General features: G+C 42.3%; 2 protein-coding genes across 3 annotated transcripts; both read left to right on the top strand.

Annotated features, from left to right (window-relative positions):
- The first annotated feature begins 3,234 nt into the window (after nt 1–3,234).
- LOC133607609 (uncharacterized) lies at nt 3,235–13,323 on the top strand. Of its 2 annotated transcripts, XM_061962407.1 has the most exons (11): nt 3,299–3,388; nt 6,824–6,891; nt 7,046–7,111; nt 7,214–7,912; nt 8,222–8,860; nt 10,622–10,737; nt 10,822–10,909; nt 10,990–11,044; nt 12,587–12,652; nt 12,734–12,883; nt 12,983–13,323. In XM_061962407.1, the coding sequence occupies exons 3-10, from the start codon at nt 7,071–7,073 to the stop codon at nt 12,872–12,874; spliced, it is 1,845 nt and encodes a 614-aa protein (XP_061818391.1). In that variant the 5' UTR covers nt 3,299–3,388; nt 6,824–6,891; nt 7,046–7,070; the 3' UTR covers nt 12,875–12,883; nt 12,983–13,323. The 2 variants fall into 2 exon arrangements, with proteins under 2 accessions (XP_061818389.1, XP_061818391.1); XM_061962405.2 differs by lacking the exon at nt 6,824–6,891 and having other exon boundaries at nt 3,235–3,388.
- Nucleotides 13,324–13,597: 274 nt separating this feature from the next.
- Nucleotides 13,598–19,296, top strand: LOC133607130 (SH3 domain-containing kinase-binding protein 1). The gene is made up of 5 exons (XM_061961593.2): nt 13,598–13,688; nt 18,008–18,115; nt 18,216–18,448; nt 18,512–18,575; nt 18,648–19,296. Exons 2-5 carry the CDS (start codon nt 18,032–18,034, stop codon nt 18,684–18,686), a joined length of 420 nt encoding a protein of 139 aa, XP_061817577.1. The 5' UTR covers nt 13,598–13,688; nt 18,008–18,031; the 3' UTR covers nt 18,687–19,296.
- Nucleotides 19,297–20,438: the final 1,142 nt, after the last annotated feature.

The raw sequence follows: 20,438 nt of genomic DNA, 5'->3' as shown, positions 1-20,438 counted from the left end.
CATTGTGTTTTTATTGTTTATACACTCAGGGGTGTCTTTTTTTCTACTGAGGGCTACATGCATAAAAATTAGAGCATGGAGCCCACTTTGATGCATTTTGCACATTAAAGTTGCTAAAACAACCCAATGTAGGCCATACTAATATCTCTCACCTTACCTGTTCACGCTCTATACCTCAGACTTCAGGCATGACTCCAACCGCTGCCATCTGCAGAAGTTCTCAGACGACTCCGCAGTGGTGGGATATAGTGGTGGGATATGTGTCTGAGGGGAGCGAGTTCCATCCATCCATCCATCTTCTTCCGCTTATCCGAGATCGGGTCGCGGGGGCAGCAGCCAAAGCAGGGAAGCCCAGACTTCCCTCTCCCCAGCCACTTCGTCCAGCTCTTCCTGTGGGACCCCGAGGCGTTCCCAGGCCAGCCGGGAGACATAGTCTTCCCAACGTGTCCTGGGTCTTCCCCGCGGCCTCCTACCGGTCGGACGTGCCCTAAACACCTCCCTAGGGAGGCGTTCGGGTGGCATCCTGACCAGATGCCCGAACCACCTCATCTGGCTCCTCTCGATGTGGAGGAGCAGTGGCTTTACTTTGAACTCCTCCCGGATGGCAGAGCTTCTCACCCTATCTCTAAGGGAGAGCCCCGCCATTCGGCGGAGGAAACTCATTTCGGCCGCTTGTACCCGTGATCTTGTCCTTTCGGTCATAACCCAAAGCTCATGACCATAGGTGAGGATGGGAACGTAGATCGACCGGTAAATTGAGAGCTTTGCCTTCCGGCTCAGCTCCTTCTTCACCACAACGGATCGATACAGCGTCCGCATTACTGAAGACGCCGCACCGATCCGCCTGTCGATCTCACCATCCACTCTTCCCTCACTCGTGAACAAGACTCCGAGGTACTTGAACTCCTCCACTTGGGGCAAAATCTCCTCTCCAACCCGAGTTAATAAACTGATTAAGAGCGCTGACTCCGTCCTAGGCTGCCCACTAGACAGCATTGAGGAGGTGGCTGACAAAAGAAAGCTGACATCCACAATGTCCAATCCCTCTCACCCTCCGGCACTGTGGAGGCCCTGAGTAACTCCTTCAGCATTAGACTGTCTGTTACAGTGCAAGAAGGAGCGCCATCGCAGCCATAAGACTTTACAACGCACTTATGTGATTACTGTGATGTTTTTTTTCATGGTGTGCAATAACAATGTTAATGTTTTTTTTGTTGTATTTGATCTTCTATCGATAGATTTTAGTTGTTCCAATGTTATGTTTGCTCAATATCAGGACCTAATTCAACAAGTTCTCAACGTTGCTTTAATCTCTTGTGCCTGCTGGGTATGTGTTGTCATCCCTCTTTTACTTATATCATTTTAACCTTAAAAAGTCATACCACTTTCTTTGATATGTTTATATGTGCTGTTTGAGCCAAATGGCCTTTAAGTCCCTGAGTCCTTGAATGTAGTAGTAACATTGACATCATTACTGCCTATTTCTGGAATCAGTCATGCTCTTTCACTATGACAGTTTGACCAAAACATGACAAAAACAGACTTCCATAATTTGTTTTCTATTTGGTTGAGTGCATTATAACACTGAACGCCTTATTCATACCCTTTCCCACGCAATCACAGCTCTAAACATGTTCTCAAATCCAAACAGGTATAACCGGTCATATCACAGTTTCACTCTCTGATCTTTTTTAATCCCTCACATTTTTTTAAAATCTCCTAACCCATTTGTATCATATCCAGTACAAATTATCTAGCCTAGCCAGGTAATGTTTAGGAATCTATAAGTCTAAATCATTGATTACATAAATATACTACCAGAATGTGCATGTTCCAAGCCCTGGAGCCCTTCTCAGCTGCATTCAGGCGGAAGGCGGCGTACACCCTGGACAAGTCACCACCTCATCGCAGGGCCAACACAGATAGACAGACAACATTCACTCTCACATTCACACACTAGGGCCAATTCAGTGTTGCCAATCAATTTATCCCCAGGTGCATGTCTTTGGAGGTGGGAGAAAGCCGAAGTACACGGAGGGAACCCACACATTGATTGATTGATTGAGACTTTTATTAGTAGGTTGCACAGTGAAGTACATATTCCGTACAATTGACCACTAAATGGTAACACCCAAATCATTTTTTCAACTTGTTTAAGTCGGGGTCCACTGATTCATGATTCAGATATATACTATATCTATACGCAGTCAACATGCAAACTCCACACAGAAAGATACCGAGCCCAGGATCGAACTCAGGACCTTTGTATTGTGAGGCACGCGCACTGACCCCTGTGCCATCGTGCTTCTACTGAAAATAATTGGAATGTCTTGCTGTTTGTTGTTTATCATTTCATCCAATGTAATTACATTTTGTCAATTTTGTACAACCCGGTTTAGAAAAAGAAAAACATCAGGTAAAATTACGAATTTTAGCAAAAATAATGTATTTTGATACGTATCCATCCATCCATTTTTCTACCACTTGTCCCTTTCAGGGTTTACGGGTGGTGCTGGAGCCTATCGCAGCTGCATTCAGGCAGAAGGCGGGGTACCCCCTGGATAAGTAGACAGACAACATTACCATACAGCCCTCTTTTCTAGTTTATACAATTATATACTGCTCAATGGCAGGGGCGCCGAAAAGGGGGGGTAAAGGAGACGGATTCTAGGGGCCCATGATGGAGGGGGGCCCAGAGAGGCCTCTAATGATGATGAAATTATAATACAGAAAAAATAATGACACTGTGTTGGGGGCCCTGTAAAGATTATTTTCATGGGGCCCAAAATCCCTAGCGGCGCCCCTGCTCAATGGGACCAACATGGCATAACAATAGTCAGGTGAAATAAAGCAATGTTCCATTGATGGTTATCAATGCTAGTGTGCCTTGATACAAACATTTTATTCAAGATGTCCCATTGGTGTGACCAATTTGATATCAGTATTTCTTTTATTGAATTATTTGACTTCCAACTGTCACTCTTGCTTTATGTTCTGATGCTTTGCCATGTTTCCTGTCACATTCGCTGTAAACGTCGCTATTAAAGAATGTCTCCTTGATAGTAAAAAAAACTTCTAAATATTTGTCAAAAAAAAGTAATAAAAGTGTCCAAAAAAGATTTTAAAAAATGAAATAAAATGAATAAAATAAAATAGAAAAAACATTACTATTTAAGCTTTATGAAGCCAGTTGATCGAAAGCGTCCTCGTGCTTCAACGAACACCATTGGCTCAAAGAGCGTCACGTGATCAACAGCCGATGACGTCACCTACACGTCACTGCTATTGCTGCGACTCCTCCCAATGATCGTCTCATAACTGTCGACAAGGAGGAACAGCTGAAGGGCTAGCAACCCGAGTAGCACATCTGCGACGTCGTGCATATTTGGTATGTCGGTCTAAACCTCTCACATATTCATTATTTAGTCATATATAAAGGTAGTTCAAAGCAACATTACCGTATGTGTCTCTAAACATTCGGTAAGTACCATTTTTCGGGAGTAGCGCGTGGCTATAGCTAGCTAGTCTTTTAGCTTCGTATGTGCGAGCAAAACAGGTACTGGCTTTAAACCTTTATTGCTACCGCATTAGCATGCATGTAAACCCCGCACTTGATGGAAATGGTGTGCGTTTTTTTCACGAACACGTAAAAGATATGAGCTATGTTTTGGTGCCGTATGAATGGTTGTAGGCCCCAGGGCCCGAATTGAGTAAGTGGTCGCCATTGATTGACTGAACCAAGCCTCTTGCTTAAAGTTGTCGATAAATATACTTACGAAATCTGCAATAGAGTTTACTATTTAAAATGACAACATTGCTGTACTCGTTGTAATATATGCTTATTTATAACGAGCCTAGGACATACCTCGGTTTCTCTTACAGTGGTGGTTCGTCCTGTGCCAATTCGATTACATTCTGAACGTTAGGGGCTCACATGTTTGATCTAGATTTGACCAATCTAAGTCTATGAGCACGAACAGACATGTTTGATCTAGATTTGACCAATCTAAGTCTATGAGCACGAACAGGTGGAGGCGAAACGTCTTTTAAGACAAACCAAACAGTCCAGTTGCATCGATTGGATGCCCTGAGATGACACTGACCTGAATGAATGAGAACATTCATTGACATTAACGTTAAGGCGTTTTAGACATTCATGTTTATTCATTTTGAGTTTGGTTTTAAATAAGGTTAAGGGCTGCACGATTTTGTGAGGAAAATGTTGTGCTACAATTTGACATATATATTATATATATATGTTTTATTTTATTTCAGATTGTATCCATTTAAAAGCTAAACATCTAACCTGCTCAGTGGCCTTGTGGTTAGTGTCCGCCCTGACATCGGTAGGTCGTGAGTTTAAAACCCTGGCCGAGTCATACCAAAGACTATAAAAATGGTGCGTGACACTCAGCATCAAGGGTTTTAATTGGGGGTTAAATCACCAAAATGATTCCTTGGTGTGCCCACCGTTGCTGCTCACTGCTCCCCTCACCTCCCAGGGGGTGAATAAGGGGATGGGTCAAATGCAGAGGTTAATTTCACCACACCTAGTGTGTGTGTGTTTGTGTGTGTGAGACAATCATTGGTACTTTAACTTTTTAAACTGATGAGTGAATAGTCATCTTACTTTGACTGCCTAGCAACATATTTTTAGGAGAGCATAATATAGACTTTATTCATCCTAGGATGGGGAAATTATGTGGTTGCAGTGCAGTAACAAAAAGTCTACAAAATTATGTATAAACCACAAGGAAACGTCAAATACGTAATGTTTTTTTTGTTGCTAGCTCCAGCGTACGGTTTGCCCCCAGGAGCTGACAACCCCCCCTACCCCACCCCCCTATTTTATTTAGCAACACACCGAGCAAAACATGGCTAATGCTAGCGAGAGCAAGGTGTTTACTCCAAAGAAAAGTCATCATTAGTTTGGTTTTGTAGCAACAGGCGTGGAACAAACGACTGCACGCTGCAAAGTTTAACAGGCAGCAGCACAACAAACGTATGCCCACTTATGAAACCAAGGCCTCCAGTTGAGTGCAGGAAATGCAATAATAATCTCAATGTAGGTGAATATTATTTATTTGCATGCAATGTACAATGCTACATTTTTGTTAACAGAAGTACTGTATGTTATTGAAGACATAAGTGTTGTTTCCCAAAGAAAGCGCCTAATTTAGTTATTTGAAAATGATTCCATAAAAAGTACATTGAAAACATTATTCATATTAGAATTTTGCTCAGAGCAGGGTTTCCCCTGCGTTGCAAAGATACCTGTGGTGGTGGCTTGTCATATCATTGTTTGCTATGATGCATATATTTTCTTTAAAAAGGCAAAAAAAAAAGTATACATGCATTTAAAAGAAATATGTTATTTATAGTATTAACATATTTTTTCTTACATATCGTTTTGCTCTATTTTTTAATCGTTGCTGCTTATTGTACAATGTACATTGTTGAGGTTTTTTTTCTAGAAATTTCCCCAATCCTTTGTCAATCTTTCTTTATTAAAAACGACTGGCATCAAATCTAGCATCTATTTCTGGTGTCAGTAGACTGTACTCGTGTTTAGAGACTCTTTACTAATGTCGCTCCATGCCTGCAACGAAAAACGAGCTGCAGATCAATTTAACTACTTGCTGGTGTTAATGTGTATGTTAGTGTTTTATGATAATTTTTCCTATGGTCTGTAAACATACTATCAGCGGAGAATGAGGAAGTGTTGTCTGTCTTGGAGGTAAGCACGGAGACGGACGTGTGTGCAAAGAGGAAATATTTGTTGGAATTGGGCCCGTTGTTAGTTTAAGATTAGCAATAAAAGCTAAAGAGTGTCGGACTGTGTGGTTTTTTTTTCTGGACACTACAATACATTATTTTGTTTTCACGTAAAAAAAACCCCATCATTTTTAAGGTGTGGGGGCTACTATATTGCCGTGGCGCACCGCCACAATCAAATACATTAAGGTGAAACCCTTTCCACTGTGGCTGTTTTCAGATTAGGTGTTGAAAGCTTTTGTTTTCTATTTTCAGAGCCAAACTGCAGGTGTTATTTTTGGTTAACATCGGGCTCCAAAGTAGGCCTGGGCCAATAACAAATTTGTATAATGACCTACAAATTATTGCAGATAAACAATGTTGCCTTTTTTGAGACCAAATTAACCACTGATGTAATGATAATTCATGATAATAGTGCAAGTATACCCTTTCACATGCAATAATCTTGTATTTCTCCTATATGTTAACATTGTAATTAAGATGTCAACTTTTAAATGCCAAGTTAAATAAAACAGACATCAATTATACTGTCCGTAAGCAACATTTTTCACTTGAATAAAAATCACAACCAAAACCAATAGGTTATGTCTCTGCCGATGAGGTGGTGGGGCACCCTTAAATATACACAACCAAAACAATAAATAAAATGGCCAAATAAAGTTAGTGTGGCCAAAATGATCACAGATATCCTTATTAGTGCGGTATTGTTAATGTGCTCAAAAAGTAATTATACACACGCCAAAATCTTTCAACCAACTTGTATAACATCAAATTTAGTTCTGGCTTCATAAAAGCCATACTTTTTATTTTTATTTTTGTTTAAATGTTTATCTTCCATTTCAATTTGTTGACATTTTAGAATGTGTTTAATTAATGTAAATTGGGTGATCACTTGTTTCACTTCGGTTTATTTGACTTCACGTGAGTTCACTTTGTGTTGAACAGAGACCGTGTAATCTGTTTTAACTTGACACACCCAAAACAACACATACACATGACGATTTTTGAGGATGGCAAACTTACCGACTTCATTTTCATTCATCCTCAGGTTAATTGACTTATCAAATATCGGCCCAGTTCTACCAAAGGCAGATTGCGAACCATTTATATGGTGAAGTAAGAAAAGGCTTTAACTCAAGTACATTCCAACATGACTTGTTTTTTGTTGTAAATTGTTTGAGTTTCATTGGATACTAGTTTGACCTAGGTTTGATGTTTTTTTTTATTAGTACAGTTCTAATTTGGTGTACATTTTACTTTATTGTAATAGGTAGGTAAATCTGACACAACAAAAGATGGTGCGACCACATTTTGGACCTCCACGCATAAAGCCCAGGTAATGTCTATTGCACAGTTTAAACTGGAAGCAGATGCTTTGGTGTTTATATACTTGAGATTAAGAACTTGTTTGGTTTTAATTCCCCTTGTCCTTTTTCAGACCTTATGGAGATGGCCATGGCAGTGGACCCAGAGAAGGTAATTATTCCCCAAGCACAAAGACCAGAAGAGACCACCATGGCGGCCCAGGAAAGTCCCCTGTACACTGGAGAGAATCAAGGGGTGGAGGACGACCCCCATCTGACAGAAGAGGTCCGCCTATGGGAGAACAAAGAGAGCCACGTTTTAATAACTGGAGGTCCCACAATCAGGATTCCCATCAGTCATATGCTCCTAAAATGGAACCACACCACAGCCAGAGGAGGCCACCTTCATCCAGACTGAATCGCCCTCCTCAGGCCCAGCATCAGTCATCATCTCGCAGTCCACAGTCCCGAGGGTCCCCAGGTCAAAGGGGCCCTCCACCCCATGGCCACTCCTCAGGTCACAGGTCACCCTCACCAAGACATTTTCGTGGCCACCCAGCTGACAAAAGGCCAGGCTCTGCACCAGCCTATCAGGGTTCCTTCAGGGGTCCCAAAAGACAGCCAGATTTCCCTCACCAGGAGCAAAGACTCCGAGGCCCCCGTGGGGACTTCAGCCCAAGAGGAAGGCCCTTTGCGGACTCTGGTCATGGTATGAAGCGATGGAACAACAACAACAACGGAGCATTCGCTCATCCACACAATGGTGAACATGGGCCCTCCGGCTCTCAGAGGAGCCCAAGAGAGATGCAGGGAAGAGGCTCGTTTTCAGAGAGGTACAGGATGGAAGTTCCAGCTGGTTGAAATGATTAAAGAGAAGGCTGAAGCTGGTGCAGACCTCAGTCACATGGGTCATAATGAGTCCTATACCCAGCTCCACATTAAATAATTAGTGGGGTGTAGGGGTTTCACCTATACCATTGAGGAGTGTCTGTAATTGTTTAATTGGCACATTGAAAATAATTTTTACTCCTTCGAGTTTCATTCTATCATAGCTTTGAGATGTAAAACTCTCCGCCACCCACTTAACATGGCAGGACGATCTGTTATTGTAACAATTTCTCTATTGTCTGATGGATATGCAGGTGGTCATCACAGCAAGACTCCAGGAGGCAGCGTGGTCCAATGGAGAGGCAGGGCGGAAGACCCCACAGCTTTGAGAGCATAAAAGATGTCCCTCGCCTGCCCCTGCTCAGACCTCCGCCTTGGAAAGGAGGCCCCCCACCATCATCATCTTTCCAACGCAACCCCCAGGACAGGCAACTGACAGCCCCCCGTAAGCGGAGACTGTCAGACATCAGCTTGTCCTCATCAAGCCCTGCACAGGATCACAGTGGCCCTAAGTACCCCAGGAGAGAGAGAATTCCACTCCTCAGTATTCCCAGACCCTTTGGTGTTAAACCCTTATCACTTAGGGATAAAAGTTTCCTATTTAAAGGCAGACAAATGAGATTTGAGCCCTCCATGAGGCTTAGAATGCCTCCACCCTTCAGACCCAGGCCTCGCTTCGGAGATGCTCCCTACAGGGGACCTCCCAGCTCTATTCTTGCTATTAGGAAGAAGCGCTTCCAGTCGAATCCGGTTCCCTTGAAAAAGCTGGAACCGAGGGACACAAGACATCAACAGTCTCCTGACAGAGATGAAGGTGCAGCAAGCAGGTCCCCACGAGACTCTGATACCAGAAAAGAACAGGTGGAGTCTCGCCGGCCCTTGAATACACACAGGTACGGTATCTTCCTTCTTGCACTGTTCGCAGGGGCTTGATGATGATTGGGAGGTCAAGAAAGAATGTTTTGATGAGACAACGTTTGAAAAATGGAGACGAGATGAAGCACTAAATTGTGAGATTCCTCCTTCCCCAATGCCTCCCTTTCTGCAGTCTGCATATGAATCACAATGCCACAAAGAGAAGATATGTTTGTGCTCTCCCATCGTAAAAGCAAGCGCCCTACAAAGTCTGGCACTCGATGTATATCAGTGCTGTTGAAACTTGCCCTCCGTTCTATTGGTTGTCTATGTTGTAAATACTACAACCTCTTGCCTCACCTCAACCATTGGAAGAGACCTATGGAATGTGGCTTGTTGAAGGAGTATTCCAAAACTAAGCTAGTTCTACCATTTGGTGCTTTGTTTTACACTGAGATGGAAGACCTAATTGCCAGTCAAGAGGAGTTTATGACTAATGGACCGTTAATGCTGCCATCCAAGTATTGCTGGATTCCTGTTTACTCATCAGTTCATTGAGGCTTGACTCATAGTGGCTAAAGAATGCCTATGCAATTGATAAACAACACTCAAGCCAATTTTCACACGAGAGCAAAGGTTTCCAACATCTCCCTACATTGAGAAAATGCATTCGTAGCCAATTTGGACATACTAGGCCTTGTCACGCACAAAGGAAGAGGAAGAGTTTGTCAAAAGAATCAATTGATCCCAGAAGAGGACACTTCATATGGGAAGAAGGGGACAATGTTTAGGCACTGAACACAGCAACAAGCACTTAACCTTCACAAATGGTTTGTACATCAGATCTAAACCATATCCATGCTGGGGGAAAAATGTCTCAATTGTTTCTACACAGAAGGTGGCCATGTAAACATTCAGCAACCAAAGTTGTTACCTTATAGCACACAACTCTGCTTTAATTGCCAGTAATTCTGCAGCGACGTCCTACTTGCAGTCGTGCCGATGATACCCTAACCACACAATCGGTCACTTGACCTGACAGCAAGACTGAATTAATTTACCCTAATAAAAGCTCAAGATCAAGACTGACCAAGACTTGTTGCTGCATTGGAAGAGAATGTATGCAGTTTCATTATAGCACCTTGCTCTATTCTTGCCACTTAAATGCACTGTGGCTGATAAGCCGTGCAGTTCACGAGCACCCAACATATTAAAAAGGCTTTTAATGTACTTAAATTAGCCCTTAATGTTCTTGCCTGTGCATAAAGCCTGGACAGCCAAAGAGAAGATGCTATGCAAAGAAGAGGAGTCTGCTAGCCCCTTTTGTTCTTCTCACACCCTCTGATTTCTGTGACGAGCTGAGGTGTCTTGTAATGGTGGTCGCATACTCATGGAAAACCTGGACTCTGAAGTTGGATGCCCTTCCCCAAACTTCACAAGCATTTACCGTAGAAGACAATAGACGCCCCTCGGAAACCCTCACCCTAAACCTCTTGAAGGAGCAGCATGACGATAGAATGTGGATCAAAGGTTGATTGAAGATTTGTTGATGCGATATTTTAACATGCCCACCACAACGGCCGCTTTGCGTAAATGAAGAGAGCTCAGATTGATTCAGTGCAAAATAGGAGTAAAGAAGCATGGACATTCCATGGTTCTGTAAGTACCAACGTGTGATTTGTGGCTTTACATCTTCCATTTTCTTCCTTCATAGCTATGCTGTTCATTGACGATTTATGCTGGCACCTTTACCTTTTTTTGTGTGTTACTTAACTTAACCACTGGTCACTTCTGTTTAGAGCTTCTTCTCCGGTTGAGAAACGCGACCTTGTTGTCGTGTCCCACTGGGCAGCTGGGCAGAGCACTTCCAAGGAAGACTCTCCTGCCAAAGATAGTAGTCCAAAAATAAAGACTGGTAACTTTCTTTCTTCATCCTACATAATCTTGACCGTACATTAAAATAAGTCTTCAAATGACACGTTTGGTCATTTCTCTTTAGAACGTAATCCTGGCATGTCAAAAATACAATCAAGGTTGCCATCCCCTGATGACAGAAAACGGGGTTATTTGGACAAGAGAATATTCAGGTAAACATCTTAATAGTTGTAATGCTGCATAAAATGTTAAGACATGTCCTGTTTCTGAGGTTCCCATACTTATTTTTCAGGCATGGTGACTTAATGTCAGATTCGCGGCCCTACAGACGACCTGGACCCATGCAGGTGAGTAAGGAAATGCCATAAAGCAGGCCTATTCAACTGGGGGTCTGGGAATGACACCATCCCGGCCCCTGAGTTTAGGTAAAAACTTGGGGAGACAAACATTTTTGCAGCAAATTCCTAAAAACACAAGTGCTCCTGTTGTGTGAAATAACTTGGACTACTGTAAACGCATTTTAACCTTGCTAGCAAACAGAGAACATTGGGGTCGAAACTTGTTTTGCAGTGGATACGGAAAGCATTCAGACACCTTAAACTGTTTCATTCTTTCTTTGCAGCCATCTGCTAAAATCAAAAAAGTATATTTTATTTTTCCTTAATGTACTCCCAGTACTTAACAGAAATGTATATTTTTTTGCAAATGTATTAAAAATAAACTCAAATCACATGTACATATGTCTTCAGATCCTTTGCTCAATTGATGCACGTTTGGCAGCAATTACAGCCTCAAGTATTTTTAATATGATACCACAAGCTTGGCACACCTATCGTTGGGCTGTTTTACCCATTCCTCTTTGTAGCACTTCTCAAATTCCTTCAGATTGGATGGTGGGTTTTCATCCAGGACGAGAGAGATTCTGGATGAAAACCAAAGCTTCCCATTCAACCTGATTGAGCTTGAGAGGTGCTGCAAAGAGGAATAGACGAAACTGCCCAAAGATAGGTGTGCTGAGCTTGTGGCATCGTATTCAAAAATACCTGAGGCTGTAATTGCTGCCAAACGTGCATCAATTGAGCAAAGGATCTGAAGACATATGTAGATGTGATTTGAGTGTATTTTTAATACATTTGCAAAAAATTATATATTTCTGTTTTGTGTCCAGATGGGGTGCTGAGTGTACATTGAGAAATAAAATGAACGTTTTTGGTTTTAGCAAACGGCTGCAATAAAACAGAGTGAAAAATCTAAAGGGGTCTGAATACTTTCTGTACTCACTGTATATAACTGAGCCGTTCCATTAGGCACCCCTTTAAGTTCTCTCCTTCTTGGCTGATATTTTTTCTGAATGTGATTTATGTAACTAAGGTGTTGCTGTAGCTTCTTCTTCAGATGCAGTCAGTAGTCATTCGTTCAATTTCTGAAGTTACACTAGTGTTCAAGGTTTTATTTTAATTCCCCTCTTGTTATTTGGGCTATTCAACTGGTGGTGGCCTTGGAGTTTAGTTAAAACTTACGTGATACTCACATTTTTGCAGCAGATTCTTATAAACACTAGAGTGCTGTCATAGAGATGATCTGTGACCAGCTTTTTTGCAGAAGATCTTTAAAACAGCAGAGCACTTGTGAAACGTTGACAAAATTAATGGAGCAGAATCAAAAATCTACTCTAGAGTCCTGCTGGTCTATGATTTATACATAACCAAACTAATAGTGAAGGCAGAAGTCCGGCCCCTAGGTTCTTAGCTTTCTGAAGATGTCCCCTAAAACAATTTAGTTGAATATAAAGTGTCATAAAGTAAACAAGCTGTGCTGTTCTTTCATAGTTTTCATCCACACAGCGGTGAAAATTTATAGTGTATTGTCTTTACTGTGATGTTTGACAGCGACGGTTTTTTGGTCCAAGGAGGCCTGGCCCTGAACCATCTGGACATTTTAGGAGACCACTCATGGTATGCAAAATCTCACAGCTCCAAGCCTTCTTCTGGCGAACTCCCTATGCTAACTGATAGCATTCTTTTTTTTCTATCAAGGAGAGTCTAGTGCCACGCCCCTCTGCAAACCACAATCCCGTATTCCGAAAAAGTTACAGCATCATGTCCAAATACCGCAACATGAGAGTGATTCGACAACGTGCTCCTTACAACCGAGGACCCAACCAACAACGCTGGTGACCACTTCAGGTGTGCAGAGCTTTCTTTAACTACTCTCTCAACATTGTTGTTGATCACAAATGTGGTTCCTTGGACAAATCTTTTTTTTCTTTTTCTTTTTTTTTGCAGGGTCTATTATTGGAGACCTAGGAAAGGACAGCTAATATGATACATATTGTACATTATGTGTTTCTTACATTTGGTTTAAGCATTGAAACCCAACTTTAACAAAACCTTGTAGATTATGGTGCTGTTGAGTGGTATGTTTTGGGACTTCCTACACAAGACAAGGCTTTAATTCAAAGATTGGAATTGGATTTGCAACTTTTTTGTTTTTCATTACCTATTTCAGAAATGGCACCTTTTTTGTTGGATGCTACCTGTCAAGACACTCTGTTCCCTATTGTACATTTCGCTTGGTCTGTGTAAAGTCATCTTTTTGAGGTTTTAAATAAAATCTGGCGAAACTATCAGATTTGCAATCTTTATTCCACCAAAGTCATTTTATTGGCTTTCACACTCAGCAAAACCTGACATTTTTCGAATAATACCTGTTAGAAAATGAAGAGGTCAGTCATCAAGAAAGCTCCTTGAATCATACTTTTTTGTAACCCACTACTGGTGCGTGCCTAAAGCATAGCACTTGCCCTTCAATTGGAGACGCCCTTCACTCTGGCCTGGTGATATTTGTGAGCGGAGTGGCGCTCCTGTGCTAAACATAGCCCTCAGTGTTACACCCCTCATCAAAACAGCGCAGACCACGGCGATCTACAATGGCCGGTGTTGAGTTACATCCGATGCTGTTGTATCTCATTGGGGAGGCTCATTGAACACGGTAAGATGCCTTGTATATTACGTACAGTAACTAACAACTTGGAGTAGTGTGTCATGTAATGAGTGACATCTGTCTAATGTATGTGGACTTTGGAGTGCTGTGAAAAACTGAAGAGCAGATGCTTTCATCTTGTTCGAGACTAGTGTGCTCCTCTGACCTGTTCCAATGTTTCATTTTTATGATGTATTGGTGACAGAATAGGCTACAGGAAAGTGTCTGACGCTACGTCTTGTAATGTGTACCACGCAGTACAATAATACAAACTATACTATGTCAGGGAGGCATGATGGTTTGATTGACACTGTTAGACAGTGTCAATCAAAGCTGCACATCATGACTACCGTTTGTATGTAAAGGGACCATTGTTACCTCTTCTAATGGAAATCATTAGATGGTGTACTTAATAAAGTGGCCATGTCTGGTGAGTTTGCTGTACGCCGTAAAGCAGATGTCTTAAGAATGTCAGCTGTTTTTGTCCGTGGGATAAATTTAACCAACATGTAATGCAGGCAACCCTGTCTACTAGGAATCTTATCAATGTCTTAATTTGTAATATACATTTTAGCATATCATACTGAGCCAAATATATGCAGATTTTTCCATACAAAACAGCTAAAAAAGAATCATCTTACTGTTCTGGGTCTACAGATTTATGAATGCAAACAACTAGGTGGCGCCAAAAGATTTGTCAAGCAAACCAGAGCTTTTCTTCTTGTCACACACACTCACACAACAGTAACCTTTACTGATATTGGAAACAATTCATTTAGTCTTTTTTTGACCTAAGTAATTTTTTTTAAGCGGGCTTGTCTTATATCTGGCTGAATACATTACTTGTGACATAAGAAAACAAAGGTTTAAAAAAAAAAAGTTTTTTTAAAGGAAAAACTATTGTTAAATATTTTTCAAAGTTTCCTGCTTATTTCAGCAAGACAATGCCAAGCCACATTCTGCACGTGTTACATCGAGGCTTCGTAGTAAAAGAGTGCGGGTACTAGACTAGCCTGCCTGTAGTCCAGACCTGTCTCCCATTGAAAATGTGTGGCACATTATGAAGCGTGAAATATGACAACATAGACCCCAGACTGTTGAACAACTTAAGCTGTACATCAAGGAAGAATGGTAAAGAATTCCACATGAAAAGCTTAAAAAATTGGTGTCCTCAGTTCCCAAACGTTTACTGAGTGTTGTTAAAAGGAAAGGCCATGTAACACAGTGGTAAAAATGCCCCTGTGCCAACTTTTTTGCAATGTGTTGCTGCCATTAAATTCTAAGGTAATGATTATTTGCAAAAAAAAATAAGTTTCTCAGTTTGAACATTAAATATTTTGTCTTTGCAGTATATTCAATTGAATATAAGTTGAAAAGGATTTGCAAATCATTGTATTCTGTTTTTATTTACGATTTACACAACGTGCCAACTTCACTGGTTTTGGGTTTTGTATTTGTAATTTTATATCTATATTTCTATCTTTAATATATGTATATATTTTCATTCCATATGTATTATTTGATTAAAACATTTTTGTAAAATAAAAATAAATATGTGCCTCACAATACGAAGGTCCTGAGCAGGGGCGCCAAAAAGGGGGGGTAAAGGAGACGGATTCCAGGGGCCCATGATGGAGGGGGGCCCAGAGAGGCCCCTAATGATGATGAAATTATAATACAGAAAAAATAATGACACTGTGTTGGGGGCCCTGTAAAGATTCTTTTCATGGGGCCCAAAATCCCTAGCGGCGCCCCTGGTCCTGAGTAGTCCTGGGTTCAATCAGGATCTTTCTGTGTGGAGTTTGCATGTTCTCCCCGTGACTGCGTGGGTTCCCTCCAGGTACTCCGGCTTCCTCCCACCTCCAAAGACATGCACCTGGGGATAGGTTGATTGGCAACACTAAATTGGCCCTAGTGTGTGAATGTGAGTGTGAATGTTGTCTGTCTATCTGTGTTGGCCCTGTGATGAGATGGCGACTCGTCCATGGTGTACCCCGCCTTCCGCCCGAATGCAGCTGAGATAGGCTCCAGCACCCCCCGCGACCGCAAAAGGGACAAGCGGTAGAAAATGGATGGATGGATGAATAAAATATACATAAATATTTTATTTTATAATTGATATAATTTTAAAGCGTTGTTTGCACATTTTTTTGTATTGTATATTTTGATACGTGTGAATAATTTTTTTTATGTGTTATCGGAATTGCAGTCTCATGTTTTGGACATTCGGGTGAAGAAAGGGGCAGAGCTTTCAACCGGTCACCACCTGGTGGTGAGTCGGCTACGATGGTGGGGAAAGATGCCGGACAGACCTGGCAGGCCCAAACACATTGTAGGGGTCTGCTGGCAACGTCTGGCACAGTCTCCTGTCAAGAGAGAGTTTCAATTCCCACCTCCAGAAGAACTTCGAACATGTTACGAGGGAGGTGCTGGACAATTGGTCCGAGTGTACCATGTTCTATGCCTCTATTTTTTTGAGGCAGCCGATTGGAGCTGTGGCCGCAAGGTGGTTGGTGCCTGTCGTGGTGGTTATCCGAGAACCCGGGAGGCCGTCAAGCTGAAGGAGTCCTTTCGGGTCGTTTTGGCTCATGAAACTCCGGAGCCACCATCCTCCGCCTCAGGAGGATGGTACCTCAGTGCACTGTCAACACCGTGCAGCTGACCTCAACTTTTGTTGTGATCGGTGGAATGACTACTTCAAAGACCTCTTCAATCCCATTTACACGTCTTCCAATGAGGAAGCAGTGCCTGGGGACTGTGTGGTAGGCTCTCCTATTTCTGGGACCGAGGTCTCCGAGGTAGTTAAGAAGCTCCTGGGTGGCAGGGCCCTGAGGGTAAATAAGACCCGCCCAGAGTCTCTTAAGGCTCTGGATGCTGTTGGTTGACAAGACTCTGGATTGGCGGACTGGGGTGGTGATTCCTCTATTTAAGAAGGGGAACCAGAGGGTGTGTTCCAACTCTCATGGGATCACACTCCTCAGCCTTCCCGATAAGGTCTATTGGGGTGTACTGGAGAGGAGGCTATGCCGTAAAGTCGAACCTCGGATGCAGAAGGAGCAGTGTGGCTTTCGTCCTTATCGTGTAACTGTGGACCAGCTCTATACTCTCAGCAAGGTCCTTGAAGGTGCATGGGAGTTTGCCCAAACAGTCGACATGTGTTTTGTGGACTTGGAAAAGGCATTCGTACGTGTGCCTCGGGAAGTCCAGTAGGGAGTGTTCAGAGAGTATGGGGTATTGGACTGCCTGATTGTGGCGGTCAGCCCTGTGTACGATCAGTGTCAGAGCTTGGTCCACATTGCCGGCAGTAAATGGGACCTGTTTCTATTGTGGGTTGGACTCTGCCAAGGCTGCCATTTTCCCCCAATTCTGTTTTTAATTTTTATGGACAGAATTTCTAGGCGCAGTCAGGCATTTTGCGGATTGTCTGGTTCTGCTTGCTTTATCTGGCCAGGATCTCCAGCTCTAACTGGATCGGTCCGCAGCTGAGTGTGAAGTGACTGGGATGAAAATCAGCACTTCCAAGTCCGAGACTATGGTTCTTGCCCGGAAAAGGGTGGAGTGCCAACTCTGGTTGGGGACGAGTTCCTGCCCCAGGTGGAGGAGTTCAAGTACACGTGTGATGGAAGAGTGGATCGTGTGTGATCGACAGGCGGATCGGTGTGGCGTCTGGAGTCATGCGCACCCTGTATCGATCCCTCGCGGTGAAGAGGGAGCAGAGTCAGAAGGCAAAGCTCTCACTTTAGCGGTCGATCTACGTCCCTATCCTCACCTATGGTCATGAGCTTTGAGTTGTGACCGAAAGGACAAGATCACGGGTACTAGCGGCCGAAATGAGTTTCCTCCGGCGAGTGGTGGGGGTCCGCCTTAGAAATAGGGTGAGAAGCTCTGTCATTCGGGAGGAGCTCAGACTAAAGTTGTTGTTCCTCCACATCGAGAAGAGCCAGATCAGGTGGTTCAGGCATCTGGTCAGGATGCCTCCCTGGGGAGGTGCTTAGGCCATGTCTGACCAGTAAGAGACCACGGGGATAACCCAGGACATTGTTGGAGAGACTACGTCTCCCAGCTAGCCTGGGAACGCCTCAAAATTCCTCGGGAAGAGCAGGACGAAGTAGCTGGGGAGAGGGAAGTCTGGGCTTCTCTGCTTCGGCTGCTGCCCCCGTACCCCGACCTCAGATGAGGGGAAGAAAATGATTGGATGGATGGATAAACATTTTTAACAACGAACTATAAAGTACACAACTGAGACTGATTTTATCCCCCAAACATGCATTTAAAACAACAGTTTTAAGCAGTGAAATATAAAAAAGTATGTGTTTCAAATCAAGCAGGGCCTACGGAGTGTGTATACTTTGATGGAAAGAAAAGCGAACCAGAGCGAAGAGTTAAATTCTTCAGTGCCGCAAGAAAACTCTGATGAAAAAAGTCGCAATGGAGCTGTAAGTATATTAAAAAAACAGATTATATGACATGTAACACATACAAGAAAATTTGTACAAATGTTTTTTTTTCTCCAAAATGTTCTTTTGCTCCTCACAGGCAGATGAACCCAGAAATGTTCTCCCAAACTCTCCTCCTTCACTCTCCCCTCTGCTTCCCAAAGCCCTGTCGGCTGTTCTTCACGCTAGACAAACTTCTCCCGGCATGGAACCAGAACCTTCACCTAGAAGAAGAAGTCCACCAGAACACATGTCAGCACCCAAACTGGAGCGGCTGCAGTCTGAGCTGAGAGAGCTGAGGGAGCAGTTTGAACAGATGAAGAGTCAGCACAAGTAAGTAATACCTCTGCACGATATGAATACACATATTGCTCAACTCATAATCTTGTTTCCCAGTAAGGAAATCCAACTGCTGATGAACGAGCTAGATGAGGAGAAGAGAATTCGTCTGACTTTGCAGGTGCAAAGCATTTGTTTGTGGGATTTATTCATAGTTGTTCATGGGATGTTGTCCTTCTTTTCTGTGCTTTAGATGGAGATACAACGTATGAAGAAGCACATGTCCAAATGACAAAATCACCCTGATAAGGACAATCATTTCATTACTTCTATTCATTTTATTATGGTTGTAGTTTGCAATTGGTCCTCATACTGAAAGCTGATTTTAATCTTTTGTCGCTCCGATTGACAAAAACACGATACAGCTCAAGACTTTTTCCAGCCTTATTTTGGTCTTCATGGTGTTGGATTTCATAAGTTACTAAACAATGTAACCCTCCCAGGCTCCAAATGTTACCAGTTATTGAAAATATGAACTGCTCTCAGATAGCCGTTTGTTACAGTGAATGTATTGTATAAGAATTATGATGCATAATCGCCTCGCTATTTTACTACACAATTCCCTTTAGATTTGATTATTCCATTTTTTTCTTGTACAAATTGATGGATAACATACTTGCTTTTGAAATCATAAGTCAGGGGCACAAGTTGTTTGGAATACATGTTAATAATACACGGGCTGTCACAATTTTTTTCAAACAAAGTCAAAAGTATGCGGGCGCCATTTGGATATACATTTATGATGTCAAATAATGCTTTAAAAAAGACATTACATACTTTATTTTTAAAAGACAAAACCTAGGGTCAGCTTTGTGTTGTAGGTGAAAACATGTACTATTATTAATTATTAGAGGGTTAAAAAACAGTAAAAGTATATGATAAATTATATATATATATATATATATATATATATATATATATATATATATATTTATATATATATATATATATATATATATATATATATATATATATATACAGGTAAAAGCCAGTAAATTAGAATATTTTGAAAAACTTGATTTATTTCAGTAATTGCATTCAAAAGGTGTAACTTGTACATTATATTTATTCATTGCACACAGACTGATGCATTCAAATGTTTATTTCATTTAATTTTGATGATTTGAAGTGGCAACAAATGAAAATCCAAAATTCCGTGTGTCACAAAATTAGAATATTACTTAAGGCTAATACAAAAAAGGGATTTTTAGAAATGTTGGCCAACTGAAAAGTATGAAAATGAAAAATATGAGCATGTACAAAACTCAATACTTGGTTGGAGCTCCTTTTGCCTCAATTACTGCGTTAATGCAGCGTGGCATGGAGTCGATGAGTTTCTGGCACTGCTCAGGTGTTATGAGAGCCCAGGTTGCTCTGATAGTGGCCTTCAACTCTTCTGCGTTTTTGGGTCTGGCATTCTGCATCTTCCTTTTCACAATACCCCACAGATTTTCTATGGGGCTAAGGTCAGGGGAGTTGGCGGGCCAATTTAGAACAGAAATACCATGGTCCGTAAACCAGGCACGGGTAGATTTTGCGCTGTGTGCAGGCGCCAAGTCCTGTTGGAACTTGAAATCTCCATCTCCATAGAGCAGGTCAGCAGCAGGAAGCATGAAGTGCTCTAAAACTTGCTGGTAGACGGCTGCGTTGACCCTGGATCTCAGGAAACAGAGTGGACCGACACCAGCAGATGACATGGCACCCCAAACCATCACTGATGGTGGAAACTTTACACTAGACTTCAGGCAATGTGGATCCTGTGCCTCTCCTGTCTTCCTCCAGACTCTGGGACCTCGATTTCCAAAGGAAATGCAAAATTTGCATGGTTGGGTGATGGTTTGGGGTGCCATGTCATCTGCTGGTGTCGGTCCACTCTGTTTCCTGAGATCCAGGGTCAACGCAGCCGTCTACCAGCAAGTTTTAGAGCACTTCATGCTTCCTGCTGCTGACCTGCTCTATGGAGATGGAGATTTCAAGTTCCAAC

The sequence above is a fragment of the Nerophis lumbriciformis genome, linkage group LG09 (assembly GCF_033978685.3).
Source record: "Nerophis lumbriciformis linkage group LG09, RoL_Nlum_v2.1, whole genome shotgun sequence".
Classification (NCBI taxonomy): Eukaryota; Metazoa; Chordata; class Actinopteri; order Syngnathiformes; family Syngnathidae; genus Nerophis; species Nerophis lumbriciformis.
Note: the sequence above shows the minus strand (reverse complement) of the source record. Positions and strands in the feature narration are given on the sequence as shown.